The 27,701-nt window shown below is 47.6% G+C and overlaps 1 protein-coding gene across 1 annotated transcript in view; it reads right to left on the bottom strand.

Moving 5' to 3' along the window:
* The window catches only part of LOC137433836 (CUGBP Elav-like family member 4), a 577,562-nt gene that overhangs the window by 240,122 nt on the left and 309,739 nt on the right, over positions 1–27,701 (bottom strand). The window contains 2 exon segments of the mRNA XM_078785224.1: positions 4,034–4,053; positions 24,002–24,020. Of these exon segments, the coding sequence (XP_078641350.1) occupies positions 4,034–4,053; positions 24,002–24,020 (39 nt within the window).

The following is a 27,701-nucleotide window of genomic DNA, read 5'->3' as shown; positions in this document are numbered from 1 at the left end:
AAAAGAGGTGACTAACAGGGTTGGTGGCAGGAAGGGCATCCGGCTGTAAAACATTGCTTCAAAAAGGGGACCACGGTGCCCAAAAAAGGCCAACCCCCGCTCTGCGGGGAAAAATGGCCTCGAAAGGCGGTTCTTTCTTTTTTTTTTCCTTTTTTTTTTGTATACAAGATCGAGGCTCGTGAAAGAGCGAACATTAATCACACAGAAAGACAAACAGACACATAAAACAAATAACATCGGGAGCGGTAGACAAGATGGGGAGAGAGGGGGAAGGACACAAACACAACATTTGAGAGCAGGGACCGAGAGACATGGAGACATCGAGAGATCTGTGGGAGGGAGAGGGCTTTGGGGGGGAGGCATGTGAAGGGGGGGAGGCATGTGAAGGGGGGGAGGCATGTGAAGGGGGGGGGGGGTGGGAGAGGTATAAACATATGGACACTGCCAGGATTTCCAGGAAATAAGTTGGAATTTCAAACAAGGTGGATCTGGGGTGAATTAGTGGGGGTAGAAAAGATCAAGGTTATGGATGGGGGAAGATAAGAGATGGTGGTGAACAGCTGTTTTAAAGACCTGGAGGGAGGAGAGGGATTGAAGGGAGTGTGGGAGTTTGTTCCACAGGCGGGAGAAAAGAGGAATGAAAGAGTGAAGGTGAGCAGAGAGCCGAGATTTCGGCAGTTTAACCATCAGAGGGTTGCTGGCAGATCTTGTGCGACCTGTAGGAATATTTGGGGGACAGAGCACAGAGAGAGCTGGGGGAGCAAGGCCGGAGAGGAGTCGGTAGAAGACAGAAAGACCACCTACCTGCCTGCGGTGAGTGAGTGAAAGGCCCTCAGAGATAGCTTCATCGCGGGAGATTCCAATGATTTTGAAAGCTTTGGATTCAACAGCGTGAAGCCGAGCCAGGTGTGAGGCAGGAGCACCAGCCCATAGGGGAGAACAGTATTCCATTGAGCTGCGGATGAAAGCCTTGTATGTGGTGAGGAGCTCAGGTGTGCCGAGGAAGGACTTCGCACGACGGAGGATGCCCAGTCGGCGACTGGCTTTGGAGGCCAGCTTGGAAATGTGGTTTTCCCAAGAAAGATCATGGCAGATAGTGAGACCCAAAAGCTTGAGTGACAGAACTTCTTGGAGAGGATTGTTGAGAAAGTAGATGGGAGGGTTGTCCAGTCGATCTTTTCGGAGAGACATAGTAAGAGAGTGAGATTTGGCAGGATTGAAAGACATGTTCCACTTGTTTGACCAGTCTGTGATTTTGTCCAGGTCTTCAGAGAGTGAGGAGGCTGCAGACTGCCGATCTGAGGGAAGAGGAATGGAGCGGCAGAGAGTGGAGTCATCAGCAAAGAGATAGAGAGGATTTTCCAGAGAGTCAGAGAGATCATTGATAAAGACCAGAAAAAGCACAGGGCCCAGCACACTTCCTTGGGGAACTCCAGCCTGAACAGGAAGGGGAGATGAGAGAAATCCATTCAGGGCCACACGTTGACTACGACCAGAGAGGAAGTCCGCAAGCCATGCATGGAGATTTCCATGGATACCATAGGAGGAGAGTTTGGTGAGCAGAGCTGGGTGCCAGACCGTATCAAAGGCCCTTGATATGTCAAGGGAGACAGCTCTGATTTCCTGTTTGGCATTGAGGACCTCCATCCATTGTTGAGACAGCAGAAGCAGCATGTCCAGAGTAGAGTGACCTGGTCTGAAACCAAATTGATGATCAGAGATCAAGCCATTGGAGAAGAGGAAAGAAAGAAGAGGAAGAGGAATTCTTTCTTCTTGTGTATGTAATAAATAGATAACCTTATTTCTATTTCAACCAAGTTTACATACAGTCGTAGCCAAAAATATTGGCACTCTTGCACTCTTTTCAAATAATGCATCATTTCTTCCAGAACATTTTTGAAATAAAAAAATATTTTGGTATCCACATTTGTATTTCTTTGATTTGCAGTGGAACAAAACAAAAAAAGCTGAAAAAATTACTAAATCTTAGCTTATTCCACACAGAAATCCTAAAATTGCTCTAAAAATCCTATAATCCTAAATTCGCTTGTTCTCTGCTCTGCTGGCTGTCAATCTCCTATTCTTCTGTTCCTGCTTCTGAACCTGTGCTGGAATCATTCATCCCCCTTAGGAATCCTTCATGCCCTCATTTAGGGAATTTCCCCAGATAGTTTTCACGGTTTAGTTTTAAAATGTTTAAACTTTCCATTGAAGTGTTGTATTCTGTTGTATATTATAACACACCTTTCTTATTCTTCTTTAAAAGGTTGTTTTCGATTCGTTCACCAAATCTCTTCAATTCAAAAAATATTAAATCTCTTTCAGTTCTTCTAACTCACCTGCATTCCACTCCTCCTCCAACGTTTTCAAACGGATCTCTGACTTGAAAATCACAAGAAACACATTTTGCAATAAATGTTCGTTTTCCATGAATCGTCCAACACTTTCGAAAATCCAAACTCATCTTTCCCCTCCTAAACCGAGATCTGCGCATGCGCAAGATTGGAGGTCTCGTCTCTTCAAAGCTGTCCATGCGCGCTCGCTTTCGAAGTTAAGTAACTTTTCACAATTGTGTTTTTGTCGAAACTGTATCTTTCTCTCGGTGTATGTACCTATTGGGGTGTCTTTAATAGTATTATTGGCGTTGGTTTTTCATACCTGTATACAGAATCGTCGGTCTTTCTTATCGCGTATTCTGAGGCCTAAGTGTAGTACTAGGCTACCGTGTCCGACCTTGGCTTGAGGCTTTGTTTTTGTCTCAGCGGTTCTCCGATCGCGCTGCAATTACTTTCCGGTCTCTGTTTTTCACGGTCTTTTCATCCCATACTTCCTTGTTTTAAAATCTCAAAAAAACAACAAAAAAAACAACAACATTTCCTTCTGTTCTTATTCATTTATTCGTTCTTATTTGTTCGTTCGTTCTTTGACCACGTTGTTTGTGATCACTGATCACGTGACCACGTTGTTAAAAAATGTCTCATCTGACCCCTGAAGACCTGTATTCTGTCATATTCTATAACACCTTTTTCTTCTTCTTCTATAAAAGGATGCTTTCGACTTGCTCACCAAATCTATTCATTCCAAAAAAAAATTCCATCTCTTATAGTGCATCTTTCATTCATTCCCTAAACTCCCCAGCACTCCATCCTCCCTCCAGCGTCCTCAAACGTATTTTTGACTCGAATGTCTCAAGAAACTCATTTTGCAATAAATGTTCGTTTCCCATTAATCGTACATTTTTCAAAATCCCATCACCCCAAAATCCCATTTCCCATCACCCCTCCCCTCTAAATCTACCCCCTTGCCCCTCCCCTCCAAATCATCCCTATCACCCATCTCTTTCAAATCTTCCCCCTTGCCCCTCCCCTCCAAATCTTCCCAATCACCAATTCCTTTCAAATCTCCCCCCACACCCCTCCCCTCCGAGACTCTCCCTCGCTCCTCCCCTCCTAGACTCCCCTCTCACCCCTCCTCCTCAAAGCGTCCTCCCCGCTTCTTCCCCCTTCCAACTTTCACCTTCATCTCCCTCAACCTTCTGCCTCGCTCTTCCCCCTCGTCAAATAACACCTCACTGCGCCTCTCCCAATCACCATCAAACCTTTTGTCTGCCCCATTCTTCCCTTTCTCCAAGCTATTCTGTAATCTCCGACACACCTTCAACAGCTCTCCCTACCTCTTCCTCCTCTTCCACATCTTACCCTACCGCTCCCCCCCCCCTGTTCTGTATCCGATGCTCCCCCTTCCTCTTCCTTAACAGTATGGACCTCAAACATCCGGGGCCTTCGCTCAAACTTGTCTGATCTCTCCATACAGGTTGCTTCTGACAAACCAGACGTGATCTGCTTAACAGAAACTTTCCTCCTTCATGATGTCTCTGATTCCTTGGTATCTCTCCCAGGTTACTCCCTCCTCCGGTATGATAGACCTGAGCCTCGTCCTGGAGGTGGGGTTGCTATCTTTATAAAAAACTCTCTTCCTCACTCGCCCTGCACTGCCCTCTCTCCACCTCACCCCCAGGAATACCTTTGGCTACGGCTTCCCCTTCGCTCCCACCTTTTGTTCATATGTGTGTTGTACCGTCCACCAAACAGTGATGACTCCATCTACATCTCGCTGTCTGAGAATATGGACCAACTTCTATCTACCCATCCCAACTCTCTCTCTTCCTCATATGTGGTGATTTCAACTGTCACCATGCCAGTTGGCTGGGTGTGGGTACGTCTCTCACGAGCCATGGCTCTTCAGCAAAGGACTTCTGTGACTCACTGGGACTGACACAATCTGTCAATTTCCCGACCCGGATTTCAGTCAACGGAGCATCTTCTCTTCTGGACTTGGTTATGACTAACTTCCCTGAAAATGTCTGCTGCTCTTCTTCTGCTCCAATTGGCTCTTCTGATAATGTGCTTGTTAAAGTGGACATCTCTCTGACCATTCTCAGAGAGCCTCCTCAGCGTCGACGAGTCTGGCATTTCACTCAGGCCAACTGGCACGGTCTTCAAGCAGCCATCAATCATCTGGACTGGTCTCCCATCTCTACTGCCTCTGACATAAATTCTTCCTGGGAATTCTTCCAAAGCAAACTGCTCTCTCTCATGCACAGATTTATCCCATCTCGTCTTCTGTTGTCATACCCTTCCTCCCGTCCATGGTACTCAGAATCTTGTGGTGAGGCTATTGCCCAGAAACAACTTGCTTTCGTCTCCTGGAAAGCAAATCCAACGGAAGGAAATCTCATTTCCTTTCACAAAGCCCGAAACAAGTGTGTATCCACCCTCAGGAGAGCTAGGAAACAATATCTCTCCGTTCTCAGGACCGAACTCTCTTATCTGTCTCCCTCTTCCAAATCCTGGTGGCGTCTGGTCAAATCTGTTTCTGGTGTTTGTTCCCCCTCCATCCCCTCCCTCACCTCAAATGACCACACGGCTGACTCCGCACGTGAAAAAGCTGAATGCCTCAACTCTGTGTTTGCCTCTAAATCTTGTGTCCCAAACCCATCCCTCTCTGTACCCACCGTACCCAGTCGTACCCAGCTGCTCCTGGACTCTGTGTCCTTTCCTCCTGACAAGGTGGAAAAGTTTCTGTCAACCCTCGACTCGGATTCTGCAACTGGACCTGACGGCATCAGCCCACGAGTCCTAAAATCCTGGTATCCATGGAAATCTCCACGCATGGCTGGCGGACTTCCTCTCTAGTCGTAGTCAACGTGTGGCCCTGAATGGGTTTCTCTCATCTCCTCTTCCTGTTCAGGCTGGAGTTCCACAAGGCAGTGTTCTGGGCCCTGTGCTTTTTCTGGTCTTCATCAATGATCTCTCTGACTGTCTTGAAAATCCTCTGTATCTCTTTGCTGATGACTCTACTCTCTGTCGCTCCATTCTTCATCCCTCAGATCGGCAGTCTGCAGCCTCCTCACTCTCTGCAGACCTGGACAAAATCACAGACTGGGCAAACAAGTGGAACATGTCTTTCAATCCTGACAAATCTCACACTCTTACGATGTCTCTCCGAAAAGACCGACTGGACAACTCTCCCATCCACTTTCTGAATAATCCTCTCCAAGAAGTTCTGTCACTCAAGCTTTTGGGTCTCACTATCTGCCATGATCTTTCCTGGGAGAACCACATTTCAAATCTGGCCTCCAAAGCCACTCGCCGACTGGGCATCCTCCGTCGTGCGAAGTCCTTCCTTGGCACACCTGAGCTCCTCACCACATACAAGGCTTTCATCCGCAGCTCAATGGAATACTGCTCTCCCCTCTGGGCTGGTGCTCCTGCCTCACACCTAGCTCGACTTCACGCTGTTGAAACCAAAGCATTCAGAATCATTGGAATCTTCCGCGATGAAGCTAACTCCAAGGGCCTCTCACTCACTCACCGCAGGCAGGTTGGTGGTCTTTCCGTCTTCTACCGACTCCTCTCTGGCATTGCCCCCCCCCCCCCAGCTCTCTCTGGGCTCTGTCCCGCAAATATTCCTACAGGTCGCACAAGATCTGCCTGCAACCCTCTTATGGTCAAACTGCCAAAATCAAGACTCTCTGCTCTCCTTCACTCCTTCATTCCTCTTTTCTCCCGCCTCTGGAACAAACTCCCTCACTCTCTTCAATCCCACTCCACCCTCCAGGTCTTTAAAACAGCTGTTCACCACCATCTCTTATCTTCCCCCATCCAAAACCTTGATCTTTTCTACCCCCGCTAATTTCACCCCAATTCCACTTTTTTGAAATACCAACTTCTGTCCTGGAAGTCCTTGGTGTCCTTGTGTTTTATACTTCTCCCTCCCCCACCCCCCCCTTCCCACGCCTCCTCCCCCCAAGCCCTCTCCCTTCCACACATCTCCCTGCTCTCAAATGTTGTGTTTGAGTGCTTCCCCTTCTCTCCCCAGCTTGTTTTCCGCTCCCTCTTTTTATATATTTTGTTTGTCTGGTTGATTTGTTTGTCAAGTAAATGTTAGCTCTTTCAGGAGCCTCGATTCAGTATACAAAAAACAACAACAAAAAAAACAAACTCCCCCCTCACCCATCCCTTTCAAATCTCCCCCCTTGCCCCTCCCCTCCTAAAATCCTCCTCACCCCCTCCCCTCCTAAACTCCACCCTCGCCCCTCCCAAACTCCCCCCTCACCCCTCCCCTCCCAAACTCCCCCCTCACCTCTCTCCTCCTAAATTCCCTCCTCACCCCTCCATTTCAGAACTCTCTCCCCTCCTCCCCTTCAAATCTCCCCACCCTCCTTTTTTTCTCCAATTCTCCCCTCTCACCCCTCCTTCTCAATGCGTCCTCTGTGCTTCCTCTCCATTCCAACTCTTACCCCCATCTCCTCCAACCTTCTTCCTCGCTCTGCCCTCCTCAAACAACACCTCACTGTGCCTCATCCAATCACCATCAAACCTTTTCACCTCATCCTCCCTCCTTTTCTCCTAGTTCTTCTGAAATCTTTGACACACTATCAACAGCTCTCCCTACCTCCCCCTCCTCTTCCTCGTCTTACCATACCTCTCTCCTCCCCTGTATCTGATGCTCCCACTTCCTCTTCCTTAACGGTATGGACCTCAAACATCCGGGGCCTTCGCTCAAACCTGATTGATCTCTTGATACAGGTTGCTTCTGACTTATGTAGTGGTCTTAGAGGGTCATTAACCAGTGCGGCAGCTACATTCAAATGTAAGGTGTGCACAGAGGGAGCTGCAGATGGAGGAAATGTTGAGTTGGATCTTGGAGATGGCGTGAAGCTGGAAGGTGTGAAAACATTTTGCGACCTCGGAGACATGCTGAATGGAGAAGGTGGATCAGACTCGGCAACCGTTGCTAGAGTGAGATGTGCATGGAAGAAGTTTTGGGAACTGACTGGCGTGCTGATGAGGAGGGGAGTGTCGTTGAAGCTGAAGGGAAAGGTGTATGCTGCATGTGTGAGAAGTGTTATGATTTATGGGAGCGAGACATGGGTAATAAACGTAGAGCAGCAACGAAGGCTGGAAAGGGTGGAAATGCGAATGGTTCGGTGGATGTGCGGAGTATCGTTGAGAGAGAGGAAGACAAATGATGAATTGCGAAAGATGATGGGAATAGAGCCTGTGATTGATGCTGTGAAGAGGAACAGGTTGAGATGGTTTGGTCATGTGTTGAGGAAGGATGAAAGTGACTGGTTGAGAAGAGTGATGGAAATGAATGTAGAAGGAAGTTGAGGACGGGGAAGACTGAGAAAGACTTGGCAAAAGATGGTGGAAGAAGAAATGCGGGCAAGGGGGTTAACAAGGAGAGATGCAGAAAATAGGGCAAAATGGAGAAGATTGTCATGGGGACCGCAAGGCTAACCCCCACTCTAGCAGGGAAAATGGCCTTAAAATGCATGTTGTTATTGTATACAGGTTGCTTCTGACAAACAAGACTTAATCTGCTTAACAGAAACTTTCCTGCTTCAATATGTCTCTGATTCCTTAATATCTATCTCTGGTTACTCCCTCATGATTGATAATATCTCTCCCTGGTATGATAGACCTGAGCCTCGTCCTGAAGGTGGGGTTGCTATCTTTATCAAAAACTCTCTTCCTCACTCTCCCTGCACTACCCTCTCTCCACCTCACCCCCAGGAGTACCTCTGGCTACAGCTTCCCCTTTGCTCCCACCTTTTGTTCATACTGTATGTGTGTTGCACCGTCCAACAAACAGTGATGACTCCATCTACATCTCGCTGTCTGATAACATGGACCAACTTCTATCTACTAATCCCAACTCTCTCTTCCTCATATGTGGTGATTTCAACTGTCATCATGCCAACTGGCTGGGTGTGGGTTCCTCTCTCACCAGCCATGGCACCTCAGCAAAGGACTTCTGTGACTCATTGGGACTGACACAATCTGTCAATTTCCCAACCCGGATCTCAGTCAACGGAGCATCTTCTCTTCTGGACTTGGTTATGACAAACTTCCCTGCAAACGTCTGCTGCTCTTCTTATGCTCCAATCGGCTCATCTGATCATGTGCTTGTTAAAGTGGACATCTCTCTGGACATTCTCAGAGAGCCTCCTCAGTGTCGACGAGTCTGGCATTTCACTCAGTCCAACTGGCACGGTCTTCAAGCAGCCATTAATCATCTGGACTGGTCTCCCATCTCTACTGCCTCTGACATCAACTCATCCTGGGAATTCTTCCAAAGTAAATTGCTCTCTCTCATGCACAGATTTATCCCATCTCGTCTTTAGTTGTCATACCCTTCCTCCCGTCCATGGTACACAGAATTTTGTGGTGAGGCAGTTGCCCTGAAACAACTTGCCTTCGCCTCCTGGAAGGCAAATCCAACGGAAGGCAATCTCATTTCCGTTCAGAAATCCCGGAACAAGTGTGTGTCTCCTCATTGTGCTAAACGTTTTAATCAAAAGGTAGAATCTCACCAGCTGTTAAACGATTCGAGGATTAGTTCTGGTGTGATGATGTCAGATATGAGGGATGTTCAAAAAGGTTCCATGAACGAGATACATTGAACGAGATGTATATTTATACCTCCACCGATGAAGTCATCAGAGGCATTATGGTCTCGGGTTGTCCTTCTGGCTGTCCATCCGTCCGTCCGTCTGTCTGTCTGTCTATCCGTCCATGATAGGTGTTCATTACCGCGGTTTCATGAACGGCTGAAGAGATGTCATTCAAACTTGGTGCAGGTATATATTATTATGTAAACATCAAATGATTAGATTTGGGGTCACGAGGTCAAAGGTCAAATGGCAGACGTCCGGTCAGGTAAAAATTCTGCTACAGAGCTAACTTGTGAACCAGTCATGGGATTTTCACCAAACTTGGTATGATTATATATTATGATGCAAAGATAACTCATTCGATTTTGGGGTCAAGAGGTCAAAGATAAGAGGTCATGTTAAGTTACAACTATTTTGTTACCGCAATAACTTAAGAATGGCTAAAAGGTTCTGAGTCAAACTTGGTACAGGTACGTATAATGATGAAAAAATGAACTGTTTATATTTTGGGGTCATGAGGTCAACGGCCAGATGTCATGTTAGGTAAAAATCCTGTTACCACGATAACTTGTGAACCAGTGATGGTATTCTGACCAAAGTTGGTACAAGTATGTATTATGACGCAAAGATGAACCAATTTGATTTTGGGGCCAATAATTCAAAGGTCAGAGTCCATAATAGGTTTATAACTTGAGAACAGCTGAAGGGATCTAATTCAAACTTGGTACAGGGATGTATAATGATGAAAAGATTAAGTGATTACATTTTGGGGTGAAGAGGTCAAGGATCAGAGGTCATATTAAGTAACAATTATTTTGTTACTGCGATAACTTAAGAACGGCTGAAGGGATCCAAGTCAAACTTGGTACAGGTATGTATAATGATGAAAAGATGAACTGATTAGTTTTGGGGTCGAGGTCAAAGGTCAGAGGTCATGTCAGGTAAAAATGTGATAACTTGAGAACAGCTGAATGGATATAAATCAAACTTGGTACAAGGATATATAATGATGTAATAATGTGTCGTGACGTCGAAGTGTCGTTCTAGTTATTTTAACTGATTTATTTAATTTAATTAATCACCTGCACTTGCACACCGACCTGCTTTACGGTTCTAGTTATTTATTTAATAATGTAAAAATTACATTATTATATTTATTTACTATTTCGACACACTTCGATATTGGGACATAAAGAAACCTTGCTGTGTATTGGACAATTGTATCTCGGCAGAAATTTGGAACGGCCATTGTAAACGTGCAAGTGCAGATGATTTTATGAGAACAATCTTCCTTGTCGAGCAGGATGATGTTCCATTTCGAGTATCTAGTCAGTGACAAGTGACCGAACCATATTTTGAATATCCGTGACAATTCGACGTGTTCGAGGAAACAACGTTGCTCATATTATAACACCAGATCTTTGAAGCAGAACTTTTTCAACATGTCGGAAGTGTCGTCTTCACTTTGATTTACGAGTACATGATGGAACACACATCATGCGTAATTTGGTGCATTACTCCCCAGGGCAGGGGATGCCCAAGGCTGCAGCATGCAGTGAGATGCCAAGACCGTGTAAACGGTGAGGTTCCTTGGTGTGGTCCCAAACAATCATCATGCAGAAACATTTTGTTCATTCAACCCTCATGCTCGCCAAGACACAACGGATGCAAAAACACACCCTCAGAGCCACCACTCATCTAATGCAAGCTGTTCGCCTCGCACGTCACTCGATATGCAGTGCGAACCCAGCACAACGCCATCATCCGTGTGGCAAGGGTACCATTACCTGGACGGTGCGCCTGCCTCATACTCAGCTGCCAGCGTCGCTAAAGCGCCCCATATTTTCTACTGCGGGATCAAATTTGCGAGATTTTAGCGTCTAAGCCACCGCGACAGCAGTGAACCCGGGAATTACAGCATGATACATGGCGCCTGGTTCCTGCCATTCGTCTCACGCCTTCCGCGCTAGGCGCACACCGCAGTCCAAGGTGAAAAGGCCGGCATAGCGGCCATGGAGACGTACAAATCAAAAAGGAGAACAAATACCGAGAGAATGCTGGGAAATGCACAAAGCATAACAGGAGAGAGTGAATATATATATATATACACATACATACATATATTATACATACATACATACATACATACATACATACATACATACATACATACATACTAGTGGGGAAAGCAATACCAAACTGTGCTTCGTATGCAGGTACATAATAAATAGAAGCTTTATGATTAAAGGCAAGCATCACTGACCTGCTGTTAGATATCTGTTTACGGTATTTATTTATTTATTTTACAGATGCGTTTACGGTTTTTAGGTAAAGTTTGAAATTTGTATTTCACATTTTACAGTTTTAGGAATTACAATTCTCAAATGCTAGATATCAATTGAGATTTTTTTGTTTTGTTTTTATACGATTTTTTAAAAAAGTCTCCGGTTTTTTTAAAGTAAATTTTTATTTGCGGACACATCCTGATGGTTCTGGTATTTTTTCCGGTGTACCGGCTTCAATGTCCATTGGCATACCAAATTTCAGCTTTACGACACCCAGAAGGCACCAAACGTTAATATCAGTCAGCCAGTGGTTAGAAAGAGCTATATATTTATACACTACATGGCCAAAAGTATGTGGACACCCAGACATCACAACCGTATGTGCTCTTCCAACATTTCATTCCAAAATCATGGCCATTAATATGGAATAGGTCCCCCCCTTGCTGCTATAACAGCCTCCACTCTTCTGGGAAGGCTTTCCACAAGATGTTGGAACATTGCTGCGGGGATTTGCTTCCATTGAGCCACAAGAGCATTAGTGAGGTCGGGCACTGATGTTGGGTGATTAGGCCTGGCTTACAGTCGGTGTTCCAATTCATCCCACAGGTGTTCGATGGGGTTGAGGTCAGGGCTCTGTGCAGGCCAGTCAAGTTCTTCCACACCGATCTCGACAAACTATTTCTGTATGGACTTCGCTTTGTGTACGGAGGCATTGTCATGCTGAAACAGGAAAGGGCCTTCCCCAAACTGTTGCCACAAACTTGGAAGCACACAATCGTCCAGAATGTCATTGTATGTTGTAGCATTAAGATTTCCCTTCACTGGAACTAAGGGGCCCAGCCCGAACCATGAAAAACAGCCCCAGACCATTATTCCTCCTCCACCAAACTTTACAGTTGGCACTATGCATTCTGGCAGGTAGCATTCTCCTGGCATCCGCCAAACCGAGATTCGTCCGTCAGACTGCCAGATGGTGAAGGGTGATTCATCACTCCAGAGAACGCGTTTTCACTGCTCCAGAGTCCAATGGCGGCGAGCTTTATATACATACTAGCAGAAGTACCCAGCATTGCCGGGTGGGGGGTGGGGAGAGGAAGGGGGTAATGGGAGGGAAGGGTGTGGTGGGGGGAGAGGGGGAAGGGGAGGGAGGGGGAAGGAGAGGGGTGAGGGGGAGGGGAGGGATGGGAGGGGTGAGGGGAGGGGAGAGGGGGAGAGGGGGGAGGGAGGGGAAGGGGTTGGAGGGGGGGAAGGCAGAGCAAGGGGGGAAGGGGGAGGGAGGGGGGAAGGGGCAGGGAGGAGGGGAAGGGGAGGAAGTGGGGGGAGAAGGGGGAAGGGGAGGGGAGGGGGGGAGTCAGAAGAGGAAGGGGGTTCATATATATGCTGGTTTGTGAATGTGGCATTCATCACGTTTCTGAGTTAAGTGTGATGCCGATCAGGAAGAAGAAGAAGCCGTACTACCAACTTTGTACACTTCCGGAATTGTTTGATTTATTTGTATTCAAATGTCTGGTGATTGTTTTGTATTTATTTATGCGAATGTGTACTTGTATATAACTGTCATTAATTTAAAAAGGCTTCAGCACTATCGAGCGATTATTATTTATTGATTTTTTTTTTTAACTCCAAAAAAACGAGCTTTTTCTTTTTCAATTTTTCTTTTGGCCTAAAACACTCCCAGGCACTCACTGATGAACCTCTGCAAGTTTGATGAAGATCCGTTCAGCCATCTCTGAATAAAACGCGGACACACACACACACACAGACAACTCGCGTTTATATACATATAGATATGTACTAGTGAGAGAGAGAGAGAGACAGAGAGAGAGACAGAGAGAGAGAAAGATAATGATTTGAAGAATTTCTTCAGGTTACTGACATGCCTGAATCAATGGCTATCCAGATCATCAGCTGGGAACCGGCATTTGAGCCTAGATCCTTTCTGAACAGTGGGTTCACGACCGATGGTGCACACAGGGGTCATTCAATCCGACGGAAAGATAGACTGAAAAATAAAGAGAAAGAAGGAATGAAAGAGGAAGAAAAAGAATAAAAAGAAAGAGGTAAGCTTGAAAATCAAGAGGCAATGTGAATTTCACAGCAATCTATGTGGAACACATTTCGCAATTGAAAATTGCCTGTGGCACAGCGAAATGTTACTGCAGAAATAATGGAGTGAAGAATAAGCAAACGTGGTCTGATGAAACCTCAGCTCAAATCGACGACCATATTATGCTGCTCAAAATGCTTTTCAAAATAATAACATTCCAGCTGAATTGGGAGAAGGCATCATTAATAGGAATTGAATACCGGAGGGTGCAAGACGAAAATAAATAAATAGATAGATGGGGAGAAAAGAGAAATTAAAGGATGCTACAAACACTAACATTGTAAATGAAGACGAACTAACGAAGGTAAAATATAAGCGAAGAAATATTCTCAAACCTTGGGCCTTCAGGTTGCTTGCAATTCTTTACGATTGTCTATGTTCCACAACCAAAGACTGTTTGCATTACATTGTTGGGCAGATTGTCGGGATGTCAGGGTGTTTTCGGTCGGGGCATCGGGGCACATTGAGCCGGGGCGGGCATCGAGGCACTTTCAGATGGGGGCATCGGGACACTTTCAGATGGGGTATTGGGACACTTTCAGATGGGGGCATCGAGACACTTTCAGATGGGGTATTGGGACACTTTCAGATGGGGGCATCGAGGCACTTTCAGATGGGGGGAATCGGGACACTTTCAGATGGGGGCATCGGGACACTTTCAGATGGGGTATTGGGACACTTTCAGATGGGGGCATCGAGGCACTTTCAGATGGGGGGAATCGGGACACTTTCAGATGGGGGTATTGGGACACTTGCAGATGGGGGGCATCGAGGCACTTTCAGATGGGGGCATCGGGACACTTTCAGATGGGGGCATCGGGACACTTTCAGATAGGGGAATCGGGACACTTTCAGATGGGGAATCGGGACACTTTCAGATGCCTCGGGGCACTTTCATATGCCTCGGGACACTTTAAGATGTGGGCATCAGGACACTTTCAGATGCATCGGGGCACTTTCAGATACCTCGGGGCACTTTCAGAAGCTGGCATCGGGACACTTTCAGATGGGAGCATCAGGACACTTTCAGAAGCGGGCATCGGGACACTTTCAGATAGGGCATCGGGACACTTTCAGATGAGGGCATCAGGACAATTTCAGATGGGGGCATCGGGACACTTTCAGATGGGGGCATCGGGACACTTTCAGGTGGGGGCATCAGGACAATTTCAGATGGGGGCATCGGGACACTTTCAGATAGAGAAATCGGGACACTTTCAGATGGGAGAATCGGGACACTTTCAGATGCCTCGGGACACTTTCAGATGCCTCTGGACACTTTAAGATGGGGCATCAGGACACTTTCAGATGCCTCGGGGCACTTTCAGATGCCTCGGGGCACTTTCAGAAGCTGGCATCAGGGCACTTTCAGAAGCTGGCATCGGGACACTTTCAGATGGGGGCATCGGGCACTTTCATATGGGGCATCGGGGAACTTTCAGATGGGGAATCGGGGAACTTTCAGGTGGGGCATCGGGGAACTTTCTGTTGGGGGCATTGGGGTACTTTCAGATGGGGCATCGGGCACTTTCAGAGGGGCATCTGGCACTTTCAGAGGAGCATCAGGGCACCTTCAGATGGGGCATCGGGGGGCACCTTCAGAAGGGGCATCAGGACACTTTCAGATGGGGGCATCGGGACACTTTCAGATGGGGGCATCGGGACACTTTCAGATAGGGTAATCAGGACACTTTCTGATGGGGCATCGGGATACTTTCAGATGCATCGGGACACTTTCAGATGCCTCGGGGCACTTTCAGATGGGCCATCGGGCACTTTCATATGGGGCATCGGGGAACTTTCAGATGGGGAATCGGAGAACATTCAAATGGGGCATCGGGGAACTTTCAGATGGGGCATTGGGGTACTTTCAGATGGGGCATCGGGACACTCAGATGAGGGCATCGGGACACTTTCAGATGTGGGTATCCGGACACTTTCAGATAGGGGAATCGGGACACTCTGATGGGGGCATCGGGACACTTTCAGATGCCTCGGGACACTTTAAGGTGGGGGCATCAGGGCACTTTCAGATGCCTCGGGGCACTTTCAGAAGCCTCGGGGCACTTTCAGAAGCTGGCATCGGGACACTTTCAGATGGAGCATCGGGCACTTTCATATGCGGGCATCGGGGCACTTTCAGATAGGGTGTGGGGGGCCTTTCAGCGTGCCATCGGGGCACTTTCAGACGTAGCATCAGGGCACTTTCATATGGGTCGTGGGGGCACTTTCAGAGTGCCATCGGGGCACTTTCATATGGGGTGTGGGGGCACTTTCAGAGTGCCATCGGGGCACTTTCAGACGTAGCATCAGGGCACTTTCAGATGGGGTGTGGGGGCCCTTTCAGAGTGCCATCGGGGCACTTTCATATGGGGTGTGGGGCACTTTCAGATGGGGTGTGGGGGCACTTTCAGAGTGCCATCGGGGCACTTACAGATGGGGTGTGGGGGCACTTTCAGATGGGGTGTGGGGGCACTTTCAGAGTGCCATCGGGGCACTTTCAGACGTAGCATCAGGGCACTTTCAGATGGGGTGTGGGGGCACTTTCAGAGTGCGATCGGGGCACTTTCAGATGGGGTGTGGGGCACTTTCAGCGTGCCATCGGGGCACTTTCAGATGGGGTGTGGGGGCACTTACAGCGTGCCATCGGGGCACTTTCAGACGTAGCATCAGGGCACTTTAATATGGGGGCATCAGGGCACTTTCAGAAGGGGCGTCGGGGCACTTTCATACGGGGAATTGGGCACTTTAAAATAGGGTGTCGGGGCACTGCATCAGTGCGTTATCAGGTTTTTGTTACCAGGAAATTTGATTTGAAAGAGATAGGAGTTCAACCAAACCTGGCAAAGTATGTAATAATAAGTAAAATAAAACAAAAGAAAAAAACATTAATAATAATAACACCTCTGTAATAAAAGTATGAACTGTTTAGATTTAAAAGGGCAAAGGTCATGTGCCCTTTGAAAATGATTTTGCAGACTATAATTTGAGTTAGAAGCATCTTATGTTGTCCCTTTTCTCATCTCTCCTTTCTCTGTCATGTGACATTTAATTACCTCCACCACCAAAGGTTTACCGAGGTTATGTTTTCACCCCTGTCTGTTTGTCTGTCTGTCTGCTTGTTTGATTGTGAACAGGATATCTCAAAAAGTTGTGGTCGTATTCAGACGAAATTTGGTGGAGAGGTTGGGTATGCGACAAGGACAAAATGATTTGATTGTGGTTGAGGTCCGGATCCAGATATGACCTATGGGATACAAAACGTAAACGGTTCAGCCTGACGGAGGTATGCGCTATACCGAGTGCCGTTCTCGTTTTTCATGCGACCTTTAATTGAGATCAAACATAAGTGGGTTGCCATCGAACGTGGGCAGAGGCATATGCATCAACATATTCATGCATGGAGCTTCACCATTGCTTACGGAGGGTCACATGACCAGAGACAATGGCACATCATGTAATCTTGCTCGTGCACAATCGCTCACGGGTGTTTCTATGTTTTACAGCGATATGATTCGAGAAGTGTCTGTGGGTTTTTGTGTCGTTTATAGATGATCACTCAACTCGCTAGGAGCTTTTGCTACTCATGAAGATTACTGAACTTAGCAAATTCATACTGCATTCAATTAACTGTTCCTTACCCTAACAAAATCCAAGGATCGTTCCAATCCAAGGCCGAACCTCGCGGCTCAACACGCGGGAGGCAAAAGGCGAGAAAACGTCGCTTTTAGTTTTTTTTTTTTTTTTTTTTTGTATACTGAATCTAGGCTCATGAAAGAGCTCACATTTATTTCACAAACAAATCAACCAGACAAACAAAATATACAAAAGAGGGAGCGGAAGCCAAGATGGGGAGAGAAGGGGAAGCACACAACCACAACATTTGATAGCAGGGAGAAGTGTGGGAGGGAGAGGGCTTGGGGGCAGGAGGCGTGGGAAGGGGAGGGGGGGGGGGAAACACGGGGTTATTGGGTTTATTAAAGTTGGGTTTATTAAAGGAAATACAGGAATAAGGGCAGAGAAGACGCTATCAATAAACTAGAGGTTCCAGGGAACCTGAACTCAACTGGTCTATATCAATATGGTTAGAATATGCATCATAGAACCACAAACTATGTAGTTTATATGTGCTAAAGAGGTACAGTAACGTTGAAGGTATCTCATGTTTAAACAGGAAACTAGAAAAAATTGAGTTTTAAAAGAGGCATCAAAAGTAAAACTACAATTACTTTTCTCAGATTTCAGACTTGAATTTATTAACTCAACTGGACTATGTACAGCTGAGTTTTTGTCGACACCCAGTGTCCGTCATCCGTCGTCCGTTTGTCATCTGTCTGTCTGTCTGTCTGTCTGTCGCCTGTAAACAATTCGACGTCTACGCTCTAAAAGTCACAAATATTGATTGAGTTTGATGAAACTTGTTATGCAGCATCTTTAAGACATAAACTAGTTTGGGATTGCATTTGGGCGTTGCACGCCAAAAAATGGGCACGGCAGGGCGGCCATATTGAAAAATCAATTTTTGTCAATCTGGTACTTCCTAATATAGCTAGAAGGCTGAAACTTGGTGTGTACACATTATGTAACAAACCTCAACACATATATTACGGGTTTTGACGATGTCCGAAAAATGACCTCGTCGTGACCTATGACATGACTTGACCCATAAACATCAGTTTGGACGACGTCCAAGCTCTAAAAGTCACAAATACTGATCAAATTTGATGAAACTTGTGCCTTTTGCCACTTAAAGATATTTGAATTTTTTCATTTTTCTGGTTTCCATGGAAACAAGTTGGACATAGTGCATTTTGTTATACATTTCGTTTCCGGAGCAGAACTCAAAAACCGTTCAATATATCTTAACCGAACTTTGTACACATATTAGTTAGGCGCTGACCTGGTGCCTTTTGCCACTTAGAGATTTTAAAGAAAATTTATTTTTCTGCTTTCCATGGAGACAAGTTGGACTTAGTGCATTTTATTAGGTGGGGCTCTATTCTAGGACAGTTATTGCACATTTTGTAACAAATCTTTGCATGTGCACTAACATGAAGATAAATTCGTACCTTTTGCTATATATGGCATTTTAAATTTTTTTCCTTTTTTTAAAACTCAACTGATATATATATATTGTTACAGACGTGGCTTGGATGTTATTTACCGAGCGGTTTTATGGTATGACCACGTCTGCACAAGTTACCCGATTGTGCCCGAACGTTGACTAGTCGCGCGATGCTGGCTCAATAAGAAAAAGAAGACACCCGGCTGGATTACAATAACACAATACGACACCAATGTTTCAATTCTCAAGACCTCCGGAGGAGATTATATTCGTACGGAAATGTCAGATTACAGGGGCTAGAGGTATAATCACAGAAAGACAGGCACTTAGACACACTCTTATATTAACCCCGGACAGACGACAGACAAACGGGACAACGGCTGACTCACACGGGGGTTGATGGCAGGAAAGCGGGTATCGATGGCTCCAGGTCCTCCTGGGCTCGGGGCAGGGTACAGTACGGTCCGGTCCGGTCCAAAGATGCGGGGAGGTATCGTCGCGCTGGGGGTGGCGGTGGCTTCTCTCTCCAAGCTGAGGCGCATCTGACGTCACATCCGGCGCGGGGCCGCGTATATCCGGCGGGGAGTGACACGCCCTCGGCTCGTTAGCTCCGCCCCAGATGGAATCGGCACGTTGCTTCTCATTGGGTGCGTGGGGGGGTTACTGGCTCCGCCCCTGACGAGGAGCTGACAGCCAGCCCCTTCGGGGTAACGCCGTGGAGCGCATGGTCATGGCGGGTAACCGAGCCGGTGTGAGGACGCACACTCCCCGCCCCTCTGTTGTTGTAGTCGTAGTTGTAGTTGTAATTGTTGTTGTAGTTGTTGTTATTGTTGTTGTTTGGGGAAGAAGATGGGAGGAGGTATGGGAAAGGTCCTAAACTCACTACTGATGCCATATAATCACATTCTGGTGCAACGAAGAGTCATAATTAATGGAAACGAGGCCTTAACTGACATAGATTAAGAATAACTAGGAAGATGTCCGAAAGTTGTCTACGTGTGGTGCGGTGGACCTGGGCACGACATTTAATGGGGGAATAAGGGGAAGGTCGGCTCTACTGATTGTTGTTTACATGCAATGGGACTAGGGAATGGGGGATTGGGGAAAGTTGGGGAGTATTGGAGAAAATAGGGGAATATTTACAAGCGGATATGGAGGCCAAATTCCATATTCGCAACATTGCACCCTTCTCTACCCTCGGGGCGTCCCGACCCGATAAATTTTTACCTACTTTAGTGTGGCACGCAATGTAGTTCCCTCTACTATTAACTCTACCCTGAGTGCGACAGTTTTACAGATATTCACAAATGAGTAAATATGTCCCCCTGCGACGTTGCACCCTTCTCCTCACAGAAACACACCCACAGGATAACCGATTCCGGAAAGAATCCTCAAACTAAACATACAGCCGGTAGGGAGCATTATTTACAAGACTACGCTGCTATTTACACTACGATCCAGGACCTGTTTTTGGAGGAACACATGCAGATGTTATGCATAGAGAGAGCGCGCTTGCCAACATCGATACACCAACCCACGAGTGCTCTGTGGCCGACGGCCTTTAATAACGTGCAGAGCACCCTTCCCGAGCATCAACAGCACCACCCCACCACCAATCGGTGCAGTCACCATTGTTCATTGGAATAAAAATAAATTCGACAACCCCTAACCCTGCAGGTGTCTCTTGCTCTTCTTGTGGTGCACTTGGTGTTAACTAACAGTGGTTCACCTTTATGGCATAGGTGCCACGTTGACCCATAGGTCCATCAACGGGTGGTGCTTGGCCGCAAACGAACTGCGGTCCATTGTGGGTGGCCACAAACATTGCGGTCCATATGGTGTATCGATCCCGGCAGCAAACAGCGAAAGTGCAGGCCCACAACTGCGCAGCCAGCACCTCTCTCTCCTCTCTCTCTACCCCAAAGCCAGATCCTCGGAGGTGGGAGACAAAAGAAGCAGACAAGTGAGTAAGGTGGTAAGGGCGCAAAAGTGCACGCAATGTAAGGTGATGCACACTGGGGGCACATGGGAACCAGGTGAGACAGGTACGTTCCTATCGTATGCCCCCCCCCCCACCAGGTAACCTACATGGCCCCTCCCTCACCCCTTACTGTATCCACACAACACAACACTACCCATAAACATCTACTTTACAAATCAACAAACATCCCTACTGTCTTCCCCGTTCCTCCCATAAACCAAATTCGTCTTCTCTCCCTCCTAACCAATCAAATTTGCCATTTTCAACTCTCATCAAAATTTGCCATCTCCAACTGCACATCAAAATTTGCCATTACCAATTCATCATCAGTCCCTCCTAGGGAGGGAGAGATGGAATCACCCCAATGTCTCATCCACGTCGTGATGCGTCTCACAAATCCACAGCAATCTCATTTCCTGCAACAAAACAAAGAAAACACAGGTGTGGAGTCATCATCATCACCACAGGTAAGTGGCTGCGTATGGTGCGACAGGTTCATCAATCCTAACTATTTCCTAAATGACTTTACAACTTTACACTACCCGGGGTCTTTCTCCGGCCAAACCATTGGCCCTCTTACACTATTGGTTCTAAAAACCAATTCCCATTGGCCAGACTGTGGTGCTCTTCAATTTGGGGTCTCACTCCCCCGATTCATCTCCCGGTGCCCTCGCACAATTTCTGGGCTGTGGCGTGTACCTCTCCCAGTGGGTCTACCCACCTGCACACCTCCACCACTGCAGTTGCCTCCGAGCTTACCTGCTCCTCACCCTAACCTAACTACCTGGGGAAGGCCCTCTGGCACTCTCCCCACTCGGTGCCCTCTCTGGCACTGGGCTACCCGGGTCCATCCTCCGGATCCTCGGGCCCCATCCACAACTCTACCGGCTCCCAGAGCCCACCTGCGGCCTCACCTGGCCGACATCCTCACAGTGGTGGAGTGCCCAACCAACTACACACACTAACAGGCTACACGCCCAGCCATTTCCACAACACTAATGCACCCATCCACAACACCATTCTGCAACCGCACCACAGATGCCAATATCCAACCACAATTTACCTGTAGCCTCTACCTAACACTTACACTACCCGCCCCGGGTACTCGTGAAAGGGGTCCACTCTTCCCCCATCCACACCTTCGCACCATGCACACCACTCCGTACCACTTACTCCAACTCTCTCCACACACCTGTACTTGCACACCTGTGCTCTCACACTTGGTGCCACCCGCACCCTTCTCTCCCCAAGCGCATTCGCGCTGATCCACAACACTCACTACTCATCCACTGCTCCACACACCTGTCCAGTTGCACACCTGTGCAATCACACCTGTTCAATTCTCACACACACACGGCATCATCTCAGCTAACTACTCCCTTCTGAAACTTGCGCTTCCCAGTCGTCCCTTTAAACTATTGCGCTCCCACGTCATTATCATCCACACTAAACTACCTGCGTCCCCACTACAGGTATCAGTCACTAACTAAACTTAACGTCACCTAATGTCAATCCTCGCTAGATCCCTACACACCATATCCTAACCCACCCGGGCTAGTTTTCACTGCCATACACCCCCATAAGCTATAGCGCATTTGCCCCACATGGGAAGGGTGGCAGGGATGCCATCCCACCACATCGGGGGTCTCTCACTACCAATTTTGCACATCAAATTTCAACAAATTAAAAATTTGCCAATCACTGCCCATCATCTGCCAATCACTACTGCCAATCCCTTGCCAATCATCAAATTTTGTTTTTCTCTAATTTTGGGTCCAAAACACTAACCTCATCACCCAGTCGACTTACTAATACCTCTCGGTGCGCCAATCCCTGTCCAAAGCCCGGCTTCGTAAAGCCAAGCAATGGATGCTGGTTGTTTTGTGCCAGCGGCTGGATGCGTCCGGCACTCGGTGCAGGGACGGGGGCTTACCCGTGCCGCGATCCCACACACCACCTCGGCGTGGAGCCATCCAATGCCCCGATCTAGACCTGCCGGCACGTCTCACCAAAAAGTGGTCGCCATGACGACCCTTCCTATCGGGCTGCCAGCTCCGCCTAGTGGAGCCTGGACGCGGCCGTTCAAAGCGAGGCCCGGCACGCACCGAGGGCCTGCTTCGGCTAAAAGTCGTTCTAAACTCTACCCCGTCTAACGTCGATGCTTCACCTGGACGCTTACACCCCGCAGCCCGTTCCTTGCTCACACATCCAGCTGTGCCCATGCTCCTCGTACCTTTCCTTACACACCCAGGTACTCTCATTCCACTCACAGACTTGGTCACACACCTGACCACCGAACACTTTGGCACACATTTGTTGCTCGCACACCTCACCAATACACCGCTTCGCGCCCCCTCCTCGGTCACCTCCTCTGTGACAATCACAGGTGTGCCCTCATTCGCACACCCAACCACGTGCCTCACCACCAACTCCAGCGTGCATTCCCACTCACGCTCTACCCTTCCAGGTGTGCATCCTTCCATCCCAGGTGTACATCCTCGCTCACCTGTCACAACCAACTCACTCTCCTTGTCACTCTCACTACTCTCACCTCCATTCTTGACAGCGCACTCACCCTTACTCTTGACAGCGCACTCTTTCCTCGTGCACCTGTCCGTCACACACCTTTCTCGCGCACACTCTCCCGTTACACCCTCTGTAACACTCACCACAGGTGGACACTCTTCCTTACTTCTGACAGCGCACTCTTTCCTCATGCACCTGTCCGTCACACACCTTTCTCGCGCACACTCTCCCATTACACCCTCTGTAACACTCACCACAGGTGGACACTCTTCCTTACTTCTGACAGCGCACTCTTTCCCCATGCACCTGTCCGTCACACACCTTTCTCGCGCACACTCTCCCATTACACCCTCTGTAACACTCACCACAGGTGGACACTCTTCCTTACTTCTGACAGCGCACTCTTTCCCCATGCACCTGTCCGTCACACACCTTTCTCGCGCACACTCTTGCGCACACTCTCCCGTCACACCCTCTGTAACACTCACCACCCCGCGCTTCCATGTGCCCCCTCGCACACGCGCTACGACCGACTCACTCTCGCCAGCACCCTCACTCCTTGGCACACACTTTTTCCTCACACACCCCAGAGTCGGACTTTCTCGCACACCTCCTCTTTCGCACACCAGACCTGTCACACACCTCACCAACGGCCTTTCACGAACACCCGGATCCAAACCAATCCCCAAGCTTCTTAAATCCCCTGGCGCATCATACGCACGACCATATTGGTCACCACTTACACCGGGTCCTCTTCCTCTTCGCTTCTCCTCCATCACCTGCGAATCCCTCATCCGGTTAATGAGCACATCATCACGATCCAAACACAGACTTTGGACCAATTCTTTTACTTCCTCCTTTATCTCTTTGTTATCCTCTCTCCGTCGCTTCTTAATTTCGCTCACCCCTTCTTCCACTTCTTCTAATTTCTGCTTCACCTCTTTTATGTCCCGGTACGTCTCCTCAAGCTCATCCTCTAAGGCTACCTTGACCGTTTCCATGTGCGTCCTCACCTGCCGGTCCGTCGTCTCCATAACCTCTATCACCTCGTCCAGCCTCGTTGTCAGTCCCTCACGTACCATCTGACATTCCCTCTTTGTCGCTATCAAGTCGTTTTTTATGTCGTTTTGTGTCGCTTTTAATCCTCCTAATACCGCAGTGTTCCTTTGAACCTGCTCCTTTACTTCTTTTTGTCCCTCCGTCAGCTGTTCCACCTCCTGCGTCAGGACCTCTATGCCCCCTTGTAACTTTACAGTCCCCTTTCTCACCTCCTTCTCCATGTGCTCCTTACAGTGCCTCACCTCCTCGCGCACTCCTCCGACCTCCTCACTCACTCCTCTTCTGATCTCTTCTCCCATCACTTGCATCTCCTGCCCAGATGCCACCCTCATCTGCTCCATTTCCTCCCTGTGAGCATCCAGTTTGGCTTCTACCCCCATTCTGACCCCCTCTATCTGCTGCCCCATTTGGTTAACTTCCCTTTCCGCTTGGTCCCTCATGTCCCTCAATTTGCCTTCCATACTGTTTTCTAACCCCTCTAACCCTTTTTGCATCCCTTCCATTTGATTCTCTTGAGCGGCCATTCTGTTTTCTACCCCCGTTAACCCATGTTTTACTTCTTTTATCCCGTTGTCTAACCCCTCACCGGTACCCCTCGCTTCGTCCCTCATTACCCCCATTTGGTTTCCCATTACCCCCATTTGGTTTCCCATTACCCCCATTTGGCCCTCTAATCGCTCACTATTAACCCTCATTTGCTCACTCTGAGCATCCATCCGGTTCCCCAATCGCTCAATTTGGCTCCCCATACTCATCTGTACAGCTGCCTGTAGCTGCGCAATGAGGGCCTGTATGTCAATCGGCTGCATGTTAAAGCCCGTTGATACAGCGGCCTCGGCTACCACGCGCTCTTGCGAGGCGCCATTTTGCGCGCCCGCTACTTCGTGCGTGACGGCGCTATTTTGCGAACCTGCCGCCCTCACTGCTTCGCTCTCCTCTTGTCCCTCAATTTGGTCCTGGATCGACCCTACCTCACTCTCCTTTACCGGACCCCAGCTGTCTTGACCCGCCATAGCGCGACTTTCAAAATTCGGTTTTTTATTTTATTTTCGTAAAACAAATTCAAATTTCGCCGTTATAATTTCGCGCGGGAAACGCGCTCCGAATCGATTCTACTTGTTACCAATTTGGGCCTAATAAATTTAGTCCCGGGTTCGAATTCCACTCCTCGACACCAATTGTTACAGACGTGGCTTGGATGTTATTTACCGAGCGGTTTTATGGTATGACCACGTCTGCACAAGTTACCCGATTGTGCCCGAACGTTGACTAGTCGCGCGATGCTGGCTCAATAAGAAAAAGAAGACACCCGGCTGGATTACAATAACACAATACGACACCAATGTTTCAATTCTCAAGACCTCCGGAGGAGATTATATTCGTACGGAAAGGTCAGATTACAGGGGCTAGAGGTATAATCACAGAAAGACAGGCACTTAGACACACTCTTATATTAACCCCGGACAGACGACAGACAAACGGGACAACGGCTGACTCACACGGGGGTTGATGGCAGGAAAGCGGGTATCGATGGCTCCAGGTCCTCCTGGGCTCGGGGCAGGGTACAGTACGGTCCGGTCCGGTCCAAAGATGCGGGGAGGTATCGTCGCGCTGGGGGTGGCGGTGGCTTCTCTCTCCAAGCTGAGGCGCATCTGACGTCACTTCCGGCGCGGGGCCGCGTATATCCGGCGGGGAGTGACACGCCCTCGGCTCGTTAGCTCCGCCCCAGATGGAATCGGCACGTTGCTTCTCATTGGGTGCGTGGGGGGGTTACTGGCTCCGCCCCTGACGAGGAGCTGACAGCCAGCCCCTTCGGGGTAACGCCGTGGAGCGCATGGTCATGGCGGGTAACCGAGCCGGTGTGAGGACGCACACTCCCCGCCCCTCTGTTGTTGTAGTCGTAGTTGTAGTTGTAATTGTTGTTGTAGTTGTTGTTATTGTTGTTGTTTGGGGAAGAAGATGGGAGGAGGTATGGGAAAGGTCCTAAACTCACTACTGATGCCATATAATCACATTCTGGTGCAACGAAGAGTCATAATTAATGGAAACGAGGCCTTAACTGACATAGATTAAGAATAACTAGGAAGATGTCCGAAAGTTGTCTACGTGTGGTGCGGTGGACCTGGGCACGACATTTAATGGGGGAATAAGGGGAAGGTCGGCTCTACTGATTGTTGTTTATATGCAATGGGACTAGGGAATGGGGGATTGGGGAAAGTTGGGGAGTATTGGAGAAAATAGGGGAATATTTACAAGCGGATATGGAGGCCAAATTCCATATTCGCAACAATATATATAATGTCTGCAGGTCTGCATCTATTTGCATCGTTATTTTCAAAGACATTCTTTCTTTTCAGCACAAATCTCTATACTGAACTCCTGAAAGTATGCAACAAATGGACCCATGTGTGTGACTAATAGACTATCACTTCTGTGTGCAATCAATCCGTCACCCAAGTTATATGTGGACATTCTCCGAAAAGACACGTGGCATGTTTTTCATCATCACAGCATGCAAATTGCGTACTTTAATATCGTAATGGTTTTGCTCTAAATGTTGTTGTACACAGAGTTCAACGCATTACCACTTTCCACACCGACTATATATGTTCATCGAAAATAAACTCTGGCCACAACAGATTCCTGAAGAACAGTCGCACAGTTCAAGATCGAAATGTTGGAAAGCTGTTTACTCGAACAATCAGCTAGGAACAGAGTAAAAGAGCATCTAGCATTTGTCCACTCCACAACTAAGCTAACTGTTTTTCCTGTCTATGTACTAGTCTCTCAAACCATTGACAGTGTGAGAATGTATGGATAATTCAAGAGAAAATGACTAAGTTGTAATGTCACTTGAGTCTAATTCAATGAATAATGACTATGTGTGTGTGTGTGTGTGTGTGTGTGAGGAGGTGGGGATTTGATGAATGAATACTTAAACCCTGTTGAACACATCTATTGAAATATTCAACATATCTTGATTCAATACCATACATGTATATTGTTTGACCAAGTCTTTCTAAATACATTCAACTTTGAAATCTGAGAAAAGTAATTGTAGTTTTACTTTTCGTGCCTCACTTAAAACTCAATTTTTTCTAGTTTCCTGTTTAAACATGAGATACCTTCAACGTTACTGTACCTCTTTAGCACATATAAACTATATAGTTTGTGGTTCTATTATGCATATTCTAACCATATTGATATAGACCAGTTGAGTTCAGGTTCCCTGGAACCTCTAGTTATATGTGTTGAGGTTTGTTACATACTGTGTACACACCAAGTTTCAGCCTTCTAGCTACATTAGGAAGTACCAGATTTACAAAAATTGATTTTTCAATATGGCCGCCCTGCCGTGCCCATTTTTGGGCGTGCAACGCCAAAATGCAATCCCAAACTAGTTTATGTCTTAAAGATGCTGCATAACAAGTTTCATCAAATTTGATCAATATTCGTGACTTTTAGAGCATAGACGTCGAATTGTTTACAGACGACAGACAGACAGACAGATGACAGACGGACGACGGACGACGGACACTGGGTGTCGACAAAAACTCAGCTGGACATAGTCCAGTTGAGTTAAAAAGGATGAACCAAGTGGTCGACAGACACAAGTGGGGATGAGGGGGCATGCAAACACAAACACACACACACACACACACACACACACACACACATGTATATATGCATGGAGAGAAATAACACATTATGGGACA

Source organism: Myxine glutinosa, chromosome 10 (assembly GCF_964187855.1).
Source record: "Myxine glutinosa chromosome 10, kmMyxGlut1.1, whole genome shotgun sequence".
Lineage (NCBI taxonomy): Eukaryota > Metazoa > Chordata > Myxini > Myxiniformes > Myxinidae > Myxine > Myxine glutinosa.
The sequence above is the reverse complement of the archived record's forward strand: the minus strand, read 5'-3'. Positions and strand labels throughout refer to the sequence as shown.